The sequence below is a fragment of the Harpia harpyja genome, chromosome 13 (assembly GCF_026419915.1).
Source record: "Harpia harpyja isolate bHarHar1 chromosome 13, bHarHar1 primary haplotype, whole genome shotgun sequence".
Taxonomy (NCBI): Eukaryota; Metazoa; Chordata; class Aves; order Accipitriformes; family Accipitridae; genus Harpia; species Harpia harpyja.
In genome coordinates, this window is record NC_068952.1 from 1,144,181 (window position 1) to 1,157,486 (window position 13,306).

Below are 13,306 nucleotides of genomic sequence, written 5' to 3' on the forward strand. Positions count from 1 at the left end.
GTTTATTTCTTGCTGGTCTTGTTGGCTCTCAAGCTTTTTGGCTGGCACAGAGCTTAACTTTACACAGGTCGCCCTGGACACTGCCACTAGCAACAGAAATCCGTCTTTTACTATGCTACCTTCCAGGGTGCCACGATATGAGTCCTTTACATGTTTTAGTTTTCACTTGAAGAAACCCTTGCACTCAGTGGCAAAGTCTGTAGGCTCACTGCTGGGACAGCCATAGCAACCATTTGCCCTGGAGGAAAACCTCAGTACATAACCAGTGGGGAGGTGCATGCTGCTCAGCCACAACAGCTGGAAACGGAGAGTCTTCCCCCTTCCTATCTCAGATATTTTATCAGTTTATACAACAGCTGAGTTCCTTTCCCAGGCCCTGCCTTGCAGTGGGTCCTAAGACTCATCTATTTTGGTATGACGGATAATCCAGTATTTATTTCAGGCTGAAGAGCATAGCCATTACTCGTGAAAATGCAGTGCCCAGTTTTAGATACAAACCACACAGCTGCAGGTAGGTCCTAGTCCCTTCCTTTTCAGCTGGTTCTTGTAGTTCAACCCAAAATAAATTTATAGAAACTTTATTTCTTTCCTGCTGCTGGGAAGTCAGTCAATTCAACGAGGAGTTACAATTGTCTGGCAGGCATCTTTGGGTGCCTAGATCACTAGACTCAAGTCTTCACTTCAAAGTGTTTTTCTGCAGCCCATTTGAAAGAGGTATGTAGATTGTAATCAGAAGTGATCAATTCACTTGGCTGTGCATCCAAACAAAGTAGTAATTCAGTAGCCCTCACCAGAACAGCTGCGGAGAGATAGCAAGCTCTATATTCAAGATTAGAATATAGCCCTGGGTCTCTGGCACATGATGTTGATCTCTGAGAAAAGGAAAAAAAACACCTGAGTATTCTGCAGACCGATAAAAGGTTAACCTTAAGTCTTTGCTGTCGAAAACACCCATTCATTTACTGCTGCCGACATTAAACTTCAGATGTGCTTGCATCTTTTCATTTGTTTTTGTTTTGGAAAAGGGTGCTGTCACAGCAAAGGTCTATTATATAAACAGCACCCAAAGAACTCCTGTAGACACACACACTGTTCTTCTTGCTACAGGAGAATTCAAGGGAGATTATTTACCACCTCGGATATGAGGAGCTGCATCACATCACCAGACTTCTGGAGCAGCCACTGAAGCAGGATCCAAAGCTTTTTGGCTTTTCTGACAACTGAAGCAGACATTGGGATGGCCAGAATGGGGGGACCACATTCCATTCCCAGATCTGCAATGGGTCTCTTCTTTTCTCATGCCTCTTTCAGCAGGGTGACCTACTAGGGAGGTGCAAAATCATGTGCCCTGGTTTTGCCCTTGACTGGGAGCATGCTCCTTCTGTGTCCTCTCCTGGAATATAATCCATCTTGGACACTGTCTTTGCAGATGTGAAAAATCAAGTATTAGCTAGGACACGTGAGGATTACTAACAAAAGCCCCTCCATGTCCCTGCTAACAAAATGCATCCTTCCTGACTAAGCTAAAAACCACCAAAATACCACTGCCTAAGACTAAAAAGTTGTTTAAACTTAGTGGGAATCGCCTAAACGTCAGGGGGCCTGAACCCCCTGATCAATTGCTGTCGAAGATTTATTACCCTACTCTTCAGATACCTACACCAGACAGGCCTCTGAATGATTTTGTGAATACTACAGACACACCAAGCTTAGGGGCAGGCGTGCAAGTAACCTGTTGAAGGTGCGTTACTCTGCACTGAAACAATCCTTGCTGTCTCATAAGCCTGTGAAATAATGAGCCAATAGATGAGCAACAAAAAGTCACAGCAGCATGAAAAGAGGATGCCAGGAGGGAATAATGCTTTATACCCTTGGAGCATGACTACATTGGTACATCTCTGGGCTCTGGCTGGCTTAGCATAATGTGCGAGGCATAAATGTCTGGCACAGAACAATTCGTACACAAAGTTTGCCATTGTGCAGGATGTTCTTGCTAATAAAAGAGACCCCTCATCTCCTCAAACATTTTGAGTTGGTCTCTCTTCTGTCCCAAAACTTCCTTATAATTAAACACCTGCATAATGAATTAAATTCTCCAGGGAATGTTATTTGGCAGCTACCTTTCCAATTATTTAAAATTAGCTTAAGGGCTAAAGCAATCAGGCCATTCATTAATCTAATCCCTTTTTGTAGCCGTAGTTCGTGACTTGGAAGTGTGACCACAAGATCAAAAGGACAAAGAGGAATGAAGAGGAAATTATACAAGACACTTATAAAGTTCCCCAGCCCAAGACCTCACCCCCAGCACACTGAAGCCAGCAGCTGCTGACACACAACGCACTCTAAATGGCCATTTTCTTGTGTGCACAAACATCTCTCTTCTCAGAAGACATCTACCCTGAAGGGAAACGTTGGCATGAGCAAGTCTACCCGCACTCAAACCACTGGCTGGGAACCAGCTCCTGCCTGGAAAGCAGAGAATTAGAGGTGCTGGTAGTTAATAAACCCCACTTCGGAGTGGCTATCGCAGTCTGAGGCAGACCCTGGGGAATCAAAGGGCCACGAGACATCTTCTGCAGAAGTTGCAAACCTTGAATGTACTGAACCACGCGACGAGCTTTTTGCAAAGCCAAGGGATGTCACCCAAATGTCCCTGATCAGTGGCCAGGGACATCCATTTCAGAGCCGCTCTTCCAAGAACAAGAGACCCAGCGCTCTCACACAGCGACATATGTTCCTTGCTATCTCAGCAGGTAGTTTCTCTCTGTATCACGGCTGAGAACAGCAGCCATGTTATTTTATGCTGGCACAGGCTGTGCTGTTCAGTATTCACTATCATCCTCTGCCCGGCAAATCTGCCATCTGCTTGATGGGAGCGAGGGGAAGAGCGGGGACAAGCAGCCAGCAGCGACCTTCTGCAGACCAGCCGTTGTGAATACAGCCTTGTCCGTGCCCTGGCCATGCACATGTTCTGCATGTCCCATGGGCTCTGCTGGCCTGGGACATTATCCTCCGAGCATTTGCCTTTCACTCGGAGCCTGCACAGAGACCCTTGGTGTCAAGGGAGAGCTCCAGCCCTGCACAAAGCTGTCCTAGTTAGGACAGAGATTATCATACCAATTTATTTAGAGCCCGTAGCTTCAACCACCTGCCTCATGAACGTGCCCATATGTGAGCCACACAGGCAGGGAAAGCCCGTTGCAGTATTCATGCAATCTTACATTTAATCTTCCTTAACAGGGGAAATCTCTAGCCTACCTTTCTTCAAGCAACATCTACCTAGAGGAGTAAGCTGGCCCTACCCAAGCTGTCGCATCCCATGCCATGCTCCTAAATTAACACTGGTCATCACAGCCCATCCAACACAGCGTATTTCCCTCTCCTTGATGCCCTTTATTCCCCCTCAGAGAGGGATCCTCATTCTTGCTACTGGGTGGACTGGGTCCCTGACCCCAGGTACTGGGGGGGATCCACATTGCACAGATGTGTGTGCGTATAGATAGATAGATAAATAGACAGATAGATAGATAGATAGACAGATAGATATTCTCACTAGTAGACCTCCATCCTGCTCAGACAGAGAGAGGAGCAGGATGAGGCTGCTGGTGCTGTCTGCATTGGTTGAGTGCTCTGAGTGTTCTTCTGTGATCTGTGTGGCCAGCCACATATATATGTAAATATATGGCGTACACAGTGTATACGTGCGTTCTGTGTGTGCGTGCCTGCCAGGAGTGCATCTTCAGCCTTGCTGCTGGTTGGACCTGCAGGCATGGAGCAACAGCAGCTTCGCCCCTCTCAGGCTGGATCTGGCATGACATATTTTCCTCTAACAGACTCTGCCCCTGTGTCTAATGAACATGCATGGTCAGAAGTTTACCCGGCTTGTGTCTGCTGCTCATGGACCAACTCATGCTGCTCAGCCTGAGGACAACGGTGTGCACAGCACTGCTCTTTCTCCTGGGGCAGACCCACCTCCAGGTTAGTAGCAGTTGTGTCTACAGCCCTGCCAAGGGCAGGATGCCTGGGTCACCCGCAGGCAGCCCTTGCCCCAACCCACCGAGTAGACAAGGGGTGAAAGCCATTAGCTAAAAATGATCAGCATAGGCCATGCTCCTCAGACCGAGGCTCAAGTATAGATGCAAGTCAAAGCACAGGATATGTATGTCTGAAAAGCCATATGCAAGTACAAGACAGCTGTCTTGTGGTAGCTAAAATTATAGTGTCATGCGATGATCTTGAAGTGCTTAGCCTTGCAAGCACTGTGTTTTAACAGCAGTGTGCAAACACTTGCATTCATACAGAGAAACAGTTTGCAAGCAGAGCTGTACGAGCAGTTTGCAAGCAATGTTCACCCCACATTTCCTCATATAAAACCTTGGTTTCAGTGGTTTCAATCTCCTGCCAAACTTCAGGCCTGAAATCTAACATGCCAGTCCTCCACAGCTATTCCTGTCTTACGAACGTGGCTGGAAGAATTCAGCTTTTTCTTAAGGTGATCACTGAGAAAAGTCCCAGAGCATTCAGCTCATCCCAGCGAGAAGCTAAGCCCCGTGACATGAGGGTCTGAGAGCCACAGGCACCTCGAGGTGAAGTCATGTAAGCATGGACTGCTTGGTGCGGGGACCCGACCCTCCGTGTGAGTCCCTGGCTTAGTCCCCTCCTCGGTAAGACAGAGTTGGCAAAGCCAGATCTTCCACGCAGAAGTGAGCGGAGGGCGAGCGATTCCCACCAGCTGAAGAGTTGGCGTGTCAACAAATAATAAATGTTAACTAAACAGAATCTATATTCATCAGCTATTAAGACTGAAACAGGCTCAGTGGAACCCTTAAGTCACGGTGTCTGCCGTCTACCGTGCAACTGGGACACAACCTGGTGAGCGGTGGACTGGGCTTTCACGCAAGGACAGTGGCCATACCATCGGCCCTTGGCCATCCCAGCGAGACACTGGCACAGAGTTCTGTTGGGATGATTTCTGCCACAAAAGTCCTTAGCAGCTCCATGTGAGGAGGAGCTCATTTTGACTTATTTTGACTCATTCCTGACACGAGGGTTTAATTGTCCATAGGTTTTATTCATAACCTTCTACAGCTCAAAGACTACAAAACTGAATCACAAGGATGCCTGCATACACAGAGTCAGACAAAGAACTCAGAGATTTGCTTTTTGAGTGATCAGCACAGACAGCTCAAAGCTTTGTGTGACGGACAGCAGAGACGGGGCTGGGTAGCCCCAGAACAAATCCAGTATCCTACATCCAAGCTGTGTGACCCAAAGCAACAGCCCAGCTTCAACACAGTGATTGTGTGATTTGGTATCCTGGTCCAAGACACCCAAAAAAGGACTTTTTTCATGTGGTATTTAAGGAGGTTAAAGCTCATCTTCTTTTGACAGTCAGCTCTTTTGTACAAGCGCTACTTAGTCCAAGAAACGAAGCAGTGCTGAAAAATCAACAACCTCTCTTGAAAATGCAAAAGCCCACTGTCTGCTTTGTCAGCAATGCTGACCGGCACATCCTGCAGCTATGCAGCTTGGCCTCTTACTGCACGTGTAACAAGTAAAGAAAAATATTCCAGGGTTGTTTTTTTTTTTTTGCTTGTGCCTTTTCATTTCAGATACAAGGGGATGGAGCATCACCAGTACAAACATACTTTCATAGCTGTGGTTGTCAACTTCTTGATAATATATTATATCCTGTTTTCCGATGGAGAAAAGTGGGGCAGAGAGGAAAAAAAACAGGGTGGGCTGGTAGAGCATGGAAAGATCTTACTAGCATCACCAGCCAGCTTGGTGGGGTGTGGCACGTCACACCGCTCTTCCATCTCATGGTTTTCCCCGTTGAGATGGGGACTGAGCCACATTTCTAATGAATAAACAACAGATAACACCTGGCTGTTATTTCCCTGTCCTTTTCAGTAGTGGCTAGATGTCAAAATCTGATGCAGAAAAGCAAAGAAAGTGAAATACATTCCTGTGTGCTAAGCACCTCATCTCTGGTCTCTGATAAAGGTAAAGTTCATACTGTCTTCTCCCTCCCACATGAACATTATTTCTTTCTTCTCCCTGGTGACCACCGAGACATGTCAAAATACAGATTTTTCAAAGCCTCTATTTCTAAAAACTGGATAGAAAGTAACCAAATGGTTCAGAAGTTATCATGAAGAAAGACAAGCTACTCCTTTGCCTGATCACGTATGCCCCGTGTCCATACGAAAACTGGAGAAAATCCTTTTACCCAGTGTGAGCAGTCCCTACTTGTCTTTAAAGACAATCCGAGCCATGGTATTTGGAGCTGTGCCCACTCAAGCAATCCGTGGGCTGGGGAAATAATTACAGAGCCGTGCATCCCTCGATCACCGTGTGAGGGAGGTAATTACGGCACAGAGTAAGCGCAGCAGACGGGAAGCAATTGCTCTCGTGTGCTTGGATTGCAGGCTGCTGCTTGTTTCTCTCTGCCCCGGCTGGCATCTCACGGATGCTTTGGTGGGGACTTACCGAGGGTGAAGGGCTCCACATAACCACCCACGTCCCCCAAGAGAGCAGGTACAAAGTGAAGCACATTTGCACCAGCACAGGCTTAGGTCTCTGATAATGAATTTCTTTCTACAGGAGGCAAAGAAATGTGTGCCACCGTATTGTTCTCTTCCCTAAAAATAAATGCAGGGAGAAAAAGAGGAGTCAGACAAAAAGACCTTGCAGGATTATCAACCCCCACCAAGCAGAAATCCTGACAGGCTCCAATAAATCACCGGATAGGTTTAATGGTAAACTTGACAAGAAAAAAAAATTTTTTTTTTCAACTTCTTTCTCTGACTTATGAAGCTTCAGACTTGCCCACAGTCTACAAAGCTAAAAACTTCTGTAAAAATGAAAACTGAGGTACCCGCATGACTCCAGAGGGTGGAGATTTATGAAAAAATAAACATAATGAGGTTTTTTGGATCAGACACTGTTTGTGGAGGAGAATTTTATGGTGAAAGGCTTACGACATCTACATTTTCCTCTGCAGAGGCTTCCCTGCAAACTGGACAAAAACCCCTCTGACCGAGCCCTTCAGACTCAGCTATAAGCTGTTAGGAAAGCAGCCAGTCAAAAAAATTGCAAGCCTAAGAAGTTATATGCCCCGTTTGTAGAAAAGTGGAAAATTAGCCAATAAACACTGTCTACTGCTAAAAATCAGAGTACTCAGAGATGTTATCCCTCCTGAGAAGCTACCCTAAAGCGGTGGCCTCTGGACAGGTCACCTGAATGGCTGATGTGTGCAAAGTCCCTGTATTTTAGCCGTGATGGCTCAGGTGAGAGGGGGACCTGGACACCACTTAGCGTGACCAGGAGGACATCTTCTGCCTGTGAGGCAATGGGAGTCACATCCCGATCTCATGGTCTGAAGACAGGATACATGGGAAGAAAATGACCCGGTCCTGACAGCGATTTATTCGTAGCTGAGAGAGACAGCAGGATTGGGCAGCCACAAGCAATGGGTGTAAGTCTCTCGTGGGAAGGAAAATACTGATCAAAACAGAAGAAAGTAAACGAGCAAGTATACAACACAGTGATGGTCTCAAGCTCTCTGTTTTACTGAGGGAAGATGAAAAGCAGTGACTTTCGGCGTTGCTTGGGATAGGAAGATCACCAGGTGATGCCCTATTTGTGAAAATGGGATATCCCAATGGAAAGAAACTGGGTTTGCTTTCATAGAGTGCATTTCTGAATCCACTGCTCCTCCCTGCTAGCTCAGCTAAACCTGATGCACATCTTCATTTCCACCATGCAGGCAGACCCCGCACAGCTGCATCGTTCGATACAGCTGGCCTTCAAGAAGCCCTAAGTCAGCAGCACATCGACAAGAGCCTTGCTGGAAAGACTAAGTCCCACATAGAGCAGAAATAGCCCCTGCAGGAAGCATTTTGCTTTTACAGAGCACAGGGAAAATTAAATCATTCTGTTTGTAAAGAGCACCTCTGAAACCTTAAAGCATCCGTCCTTGTATAATTCTTTTGCAGCACGACATAGACATATGCAGCGTAAATGTACTGCCAGGTGCTGCAGGAATAAACTGAAAGCACCTGTCCCTTTGGATGGAGCTGTACTGCAAATATATCTTCTACAAATTGGGCCTTCATCTGGAAATGCATTGCACACCTAAAGGAGACCAGGTTTTAAAAAAAAGTTCACCACAAGTGCTAAATTCTGGCCCAAAGAATCCATCCACTAACTTTGAAGTTCCTATGTATTACAATCTTTTCCCAGACTGGGCTTTTAGTAGAACTACCCAGAAGACTTTTGAAAACATAAAACTTTCAAGAGCTCAAGCAACTGCAAAAAAAGGTTTGAATGCAAGTGCCAAGCGTTGATCTTTAGTTATAGTTCTGACTTTTGACAAAGGACGGGGAATGTTAGACTACTCTTTTGTATTAACAAGAGATCTCAAACGTTATTCAGGAGTTTAAGTTGAAAGACCTATATAAATAGAAATCACATGCTAATAGGACATAATGTTTTACTACCTCACATATAAAACATCATTCTGAATGGTTTATGCTCCAAAGTACAAGTCGATACCACTGTCACTATTAGCTTAGCTAAATGTAGGGTTTTGGTGGTTTATACCAGCTATTTTGGCCAGTTCTCTGCCATAGAAGGTTTTGACCTTAATTTCAGTTTCATTTTTCCCCTGGAAAATGCCAATTTGTTGGATGTGGGGTTTGGCAGCAGAGCCAGTTTCAGTGAAGGCTCGTGGTTTCTCAGAGCTGTGATGGACCTGCTGGAGGGGAAGGCAGGCAGCGAAGGTACCTGCCTGGGAACTCGGGGAGCGGACAGACTGATGTGCCTGTGCTGGACCGGGACGAGCAGGGACTTGACCACCTTTCTCCAAGAGATTTGGGAAATGAGTTCTCAGCTGATGCAGCTGTTGCAGACAGAGAGCTAAGAGGAGAGACCAGAGGAAAGGAGCATGCAGGGCTGGCGGTATTATTGTTATCGTTTTTTAGCAGGGAGAGACGAAAAGATTTCTACTTCCAATGCCAAAACAAAAAGCAGAAGTCAAAACTCCTCAGAAACACAGTCCTTCCTCCTGACTCCATTTAGCCACAGCTTGGCTTGGTACATCCAAGGGGTCAACTAACAAAGATTAATTTACTGTCTCTCAACCTAATAAAAGCAAAGCACCTGCCTGACCTTTCTTGCTGACAGCGCCTAGTTTTAGGCAGCCGCATTCAGCTGTTCTCCATCATTATGCTAAATCAAACAACACCCAGGTTTCCATTTTCCAGTGCCTAAATCCTTCAGCACAATATCATCATCTTTCCCTGCCTTCGTGTAGCCTTTTCTACCTTCCTTATGCTCCTGTCGAGGTAGTAGGGTCTTATGGATTCATGCTGGCCCCTGGGATCAGTTCACAGTTATTGTGGATGCCCTGTCCTTCGTACACTGGCTCTCAGCACATTTAGCTTCTCAGCCATACTGCTTTTTAGTACTTAATTATGTTGTTTGTTTTGCATTTATTGGCCTGTGCTGTGCTTTCATTGCTTAGATAAAACTAGCTAGCAATCCCCAGGCCTCCTGAAGGAATGCTACTGCAGGAAAGTAATGAACGCACTATTTTCCCCAGCGCAGAGCAAACACGCTGCTAATGGCGATGAACTCTCAACCTTTCCTTGGCTGCAGCATTGGTGAAAAGTCCTGGCTAGCCCACGTGCGTGAAGAGATGTGGCCATTAAAACTGCTGGCAAATAGCTCTGCCTGAAGGACCAAATGGCAGAATACTAAAGCGCGTGTGGATCCCACCCGATGCTTTACTTTTTACTGTCATCATCATCAGGCAAATCCCTTGACCCAAACTTGAGAAATCAATAGCACTCAAACAAGGAAACTTGTTATTTTCCACCACACAAACTTTAATTGTCTCAGAGGCTTCCAAGTTCAATGACAGACACTTCATTTAAAGCAAAAAATAGTAGTGCTGTATCTATTTCTTTGATATTGAAGACTAGGATTCTTTAGATCTGAAGTGCCTGCTCTGGCTTGACAAATACCCAGTGCCGGTAGATGTGTAGAGCAGGACAAAATAGAAAGACAGGTGAGAGGGTGAATGATTTTGGTTGCTGTGGAGTACAGACTGTAGTTTGCAATAGGCATTGCTACCACCAGTAGATAGGGAATGAAAGCTAACATTTCCTTGCAGTCACTGATGAGACTTCCAGTGTGACTCCTTTTCTGTCACGTTACATTATCTGCCATGCTGGGAAACTCAATAATTACTCTGCAGGCACTTATGAAGACATACTTGTACGAAACAAATGATGGGGCACCGAGGTGGTTGTTAGTCAGGCACAGGCTGTGAAACCAGCAAGCCCTTCTTATGAAGGAAACAAACCACAACACTGTCACTTCTCTGGTAAAAAATATTCCATTTAAAATTGGACAAGAAGAACAGACAGCAATTTTTCAGGAGGGAAAGAAATGGTTCCTGGAAAGCAAATTTGCTTCTGCAGGACAGAAATTATCTTTCTGCTCCTGGAAGGGGATTACCTGGTTTGCTTTTCCAGATGATCACCTTGGGAACCAATAGATCAGTTTTTCCAATGGGAAATCCAAGCCTTTGAGATAGCAAGGGTGCTTTCCACTCAAAAGTCACGTCTGCAGAAAATCCCTAGCTGGACTTTGTATAATCTGACATGGAACCTGACCATTGCCAATTAAAACCTAAAATATTTTGTAGACCTCCCCCCTCAACAAAGTATCTCACAAGACAACCACCACTGTCACAGAGACATATCAAGGTGGGGAAACACACTACCCTGTTCAGCCACCTCCCACTACCCTGAAGAATTCTTGCCCACGTTTGGGTTTTTGGTGAGCTTTCCTTGCTAGTGTGGGGTGATGGCTACATCCGTGGATGCAAAATTCTGAATTAGCAGGAGACATTTTAACGTTACCTTCATGAGACAGGTTAAAGGCAGCAATTCCCAATGGCCAGAAGCAGCAGAGCATAGGAGAAGACAGTGAGGCCGAGATGATCTCTTGGTGGCATCATCAGGAAATTGTCTTCGCTTTCGGTGTCACTTGAGTAATCGCTCTGGAATAGCAAGGGAGAGAGAAATGTAGAGGTGCTGGTTAATGCTATCATTATTTCTCCTCTGCCAAGGGTCAAGGCTGTGATCATCTGCCCATAAAACTCTCCCCCAGTCACACCAGGGCAATTCCTCAACATCAGGACAGGTCTCCAGCACTCAAGGTAGAAGGTGACCCACCCTGGGGTCTCTACCACGCAGGGGTCTCTACACAGGGCCAGCTCTGGGACCACTTGTACCCATTTTGTCAGGGCTTGCGCACCCCATTCTGCTCTGCTGTGGCCCCACAGGGACAGGACCACAGGAGTTAGTCTGCCTCCTGCTGTGTCCACACCAGCCAGTGGCATCCTTCAGAAGGACTTCAGGATCGGGACTGCGGGCCGTGGCACATCTCCCTCCCTGCCCTGCCGAAAAGCTCACCAGGGCACTAACCCCCTCTTTTAGCAGCACCCTGAGGGGAGGCTGAGGGACCCAGACCATGCAGGTTGGGAGCTGCAGCTCCCCTGTCACTGCACCTGGGGCTTGGGGAAGCCACCCCAGCCAGCGTCACAAAGTCAGCACTCTTTTTACTCTCCTACTGCATGCACTGCAGCACTGGCTAGCAGATGTCCTCCTTACGAAACACGAGGGGAATCTCCATTCAACCGACTATGTCACGGCCTCCAACACCATTGCAGGAACTTGAAAGCGAGAAATGAGAAATGACGAGATTTTGGAAATCACTGCAGGGAGCTGAAAAGGGCCCGTTTTACATGTTTGTTTTTCACGAATGAAAGAAAGTGACTCTCTAGGCAGATGCACCAGGGTGAACCTGGGTGGGTTGGCACTTCGGAAACATAATGTCACATATCTAATGCAGAAGGAGCTGTAACCATCGGGTGCTCTGTAACACCCAACTCAAATGCCAGTCTTCTGGAAGGTCACTGCTCAGGTGGCCAGGAGAATGTCAGCCAGACATTACCCATTGAGGACAAGGTCACAAAGGTAGTGCAAACCTAAGCAATAAGGACCCAAGGTAGCAAAAGCTGAAGGAGAAAAAAGCATGAGTTGCTCCAGCAGCAATGGGATGCTGCCAGATTTACAGTGTGTAGGCAGAAGCACCTGCCCAGGCATGTTTCTTAGATGACCCATGGTCAAGCTGCAGCAACCCTGACCGAGCAAAACTTTCTTTCATGGTGATTGCTGGGACTGGTCCACAGGGGACCTGACTGAGTGAGTACAATTCTCCAGCACAGCATCCTCCTCGCCTGCAGGGAGTCCACTGCGCAACAACAGGCACCGAGGCTGTGGTTATTCCAGGCTTCGGAGTTACAGCTTTGGTGCAAGGAGGGTCCTGCAAAGCTTTTTAACTTACCCTGGGAGCACCTCCAGCCTGAGTCGAGTGGCCAAAAATCTTCTAAAAAACCCCTTTTGTAGTTGCGTATTCTTCACTGGTTGTAGGAGAAATGCTGTGCAAAATCTCACTGAAAGGCAGACATCTGTGTCACGTTTAGAAATTTACCCTTTTGGGCACAGGTTTTGTGTCCCTCTTAGAAATTTAGAAGCCTGTTCAGTACCAGTGAGGTCTAAGTGAGAAACTCCTGAATAAGCGTGCAAGACAGGAAAATAAAACCATGGGCAAGAAGGTAAGTTTCTAAACATGCCACTAGTGAGCCATGACTGAGGAGGACCTAGGAAATGCTGGCAGCCTCACGATATTTGAAAGACTTGGCCCTGGGCAAAGGGATTGCCTCCCAAGCTGACCCATTTGGGGAACCCACCAGATGACATGGCCCATCGCTTGCTAACGTGGAGAGTCTGCTTCGACAGATATTGCTGCCAAGCATCTGCCACAGACCAGAGGGGCCTGGGAGGGATAGGTGGGGGGGACCAGACAGGTCCCATGCACCGAGATTAGGTGGTGCACGTGAACACCGGCACGTAGAGCACCCCAGCCTGTGTCAGGAGTCTTGATGCCTCAGCAGAAGTGACAAAGCTCCATTTGGCACAAACTCCAAAAAAATCCCACTTCTGAAGGGACACCTGCTGACGCTGGTGTACAGTGTTTGAGCTTGGTGACTTCCCTTTCTGCTTTAATTTTCAGAAAAGACCACGTAAGTAATTTTTAATACCCATAGTCTTTCATTTCAAGAGTAAGAGAAGAGAGGGGGAGGGAGGAAATCCACAACATTGCTGAAACTGTCTCTTGAAACAGTGCCCTTTCCTGAACTTCATGACAGGTAAGATACAAAAACGCT

The 13,306-nt window shown here is 46.6% G+C and overlaps 1 protein-coding gene across 1 annotated transcript in view; it reads right to left on the minus strand.

Moving 5' to 3' along the window:
• Nucleotides 1-9,869: 9,869 nt before the first annotated feature.
• Nucleotides 9,870-13,306, minus strand: part of SYNDIG1 (synapse differentiation inducing 1) — a 30,096-nt gene continuing 26,659 nt past the window's right edge. Inside the window, exon 3 of the mRNA XM_052806727.1 lies at nucleotides 9,870-11,074. Within this exon, the coding sequence (XP_052662687.1) occupies nucleotides 10,949-11,074 (126 nt within the window). The 3' untranslated portion in view covers nucleotides 9,870-10,948. The remainder of the gene's footprint in view (nucleotides 11,075-13,306) is intronic.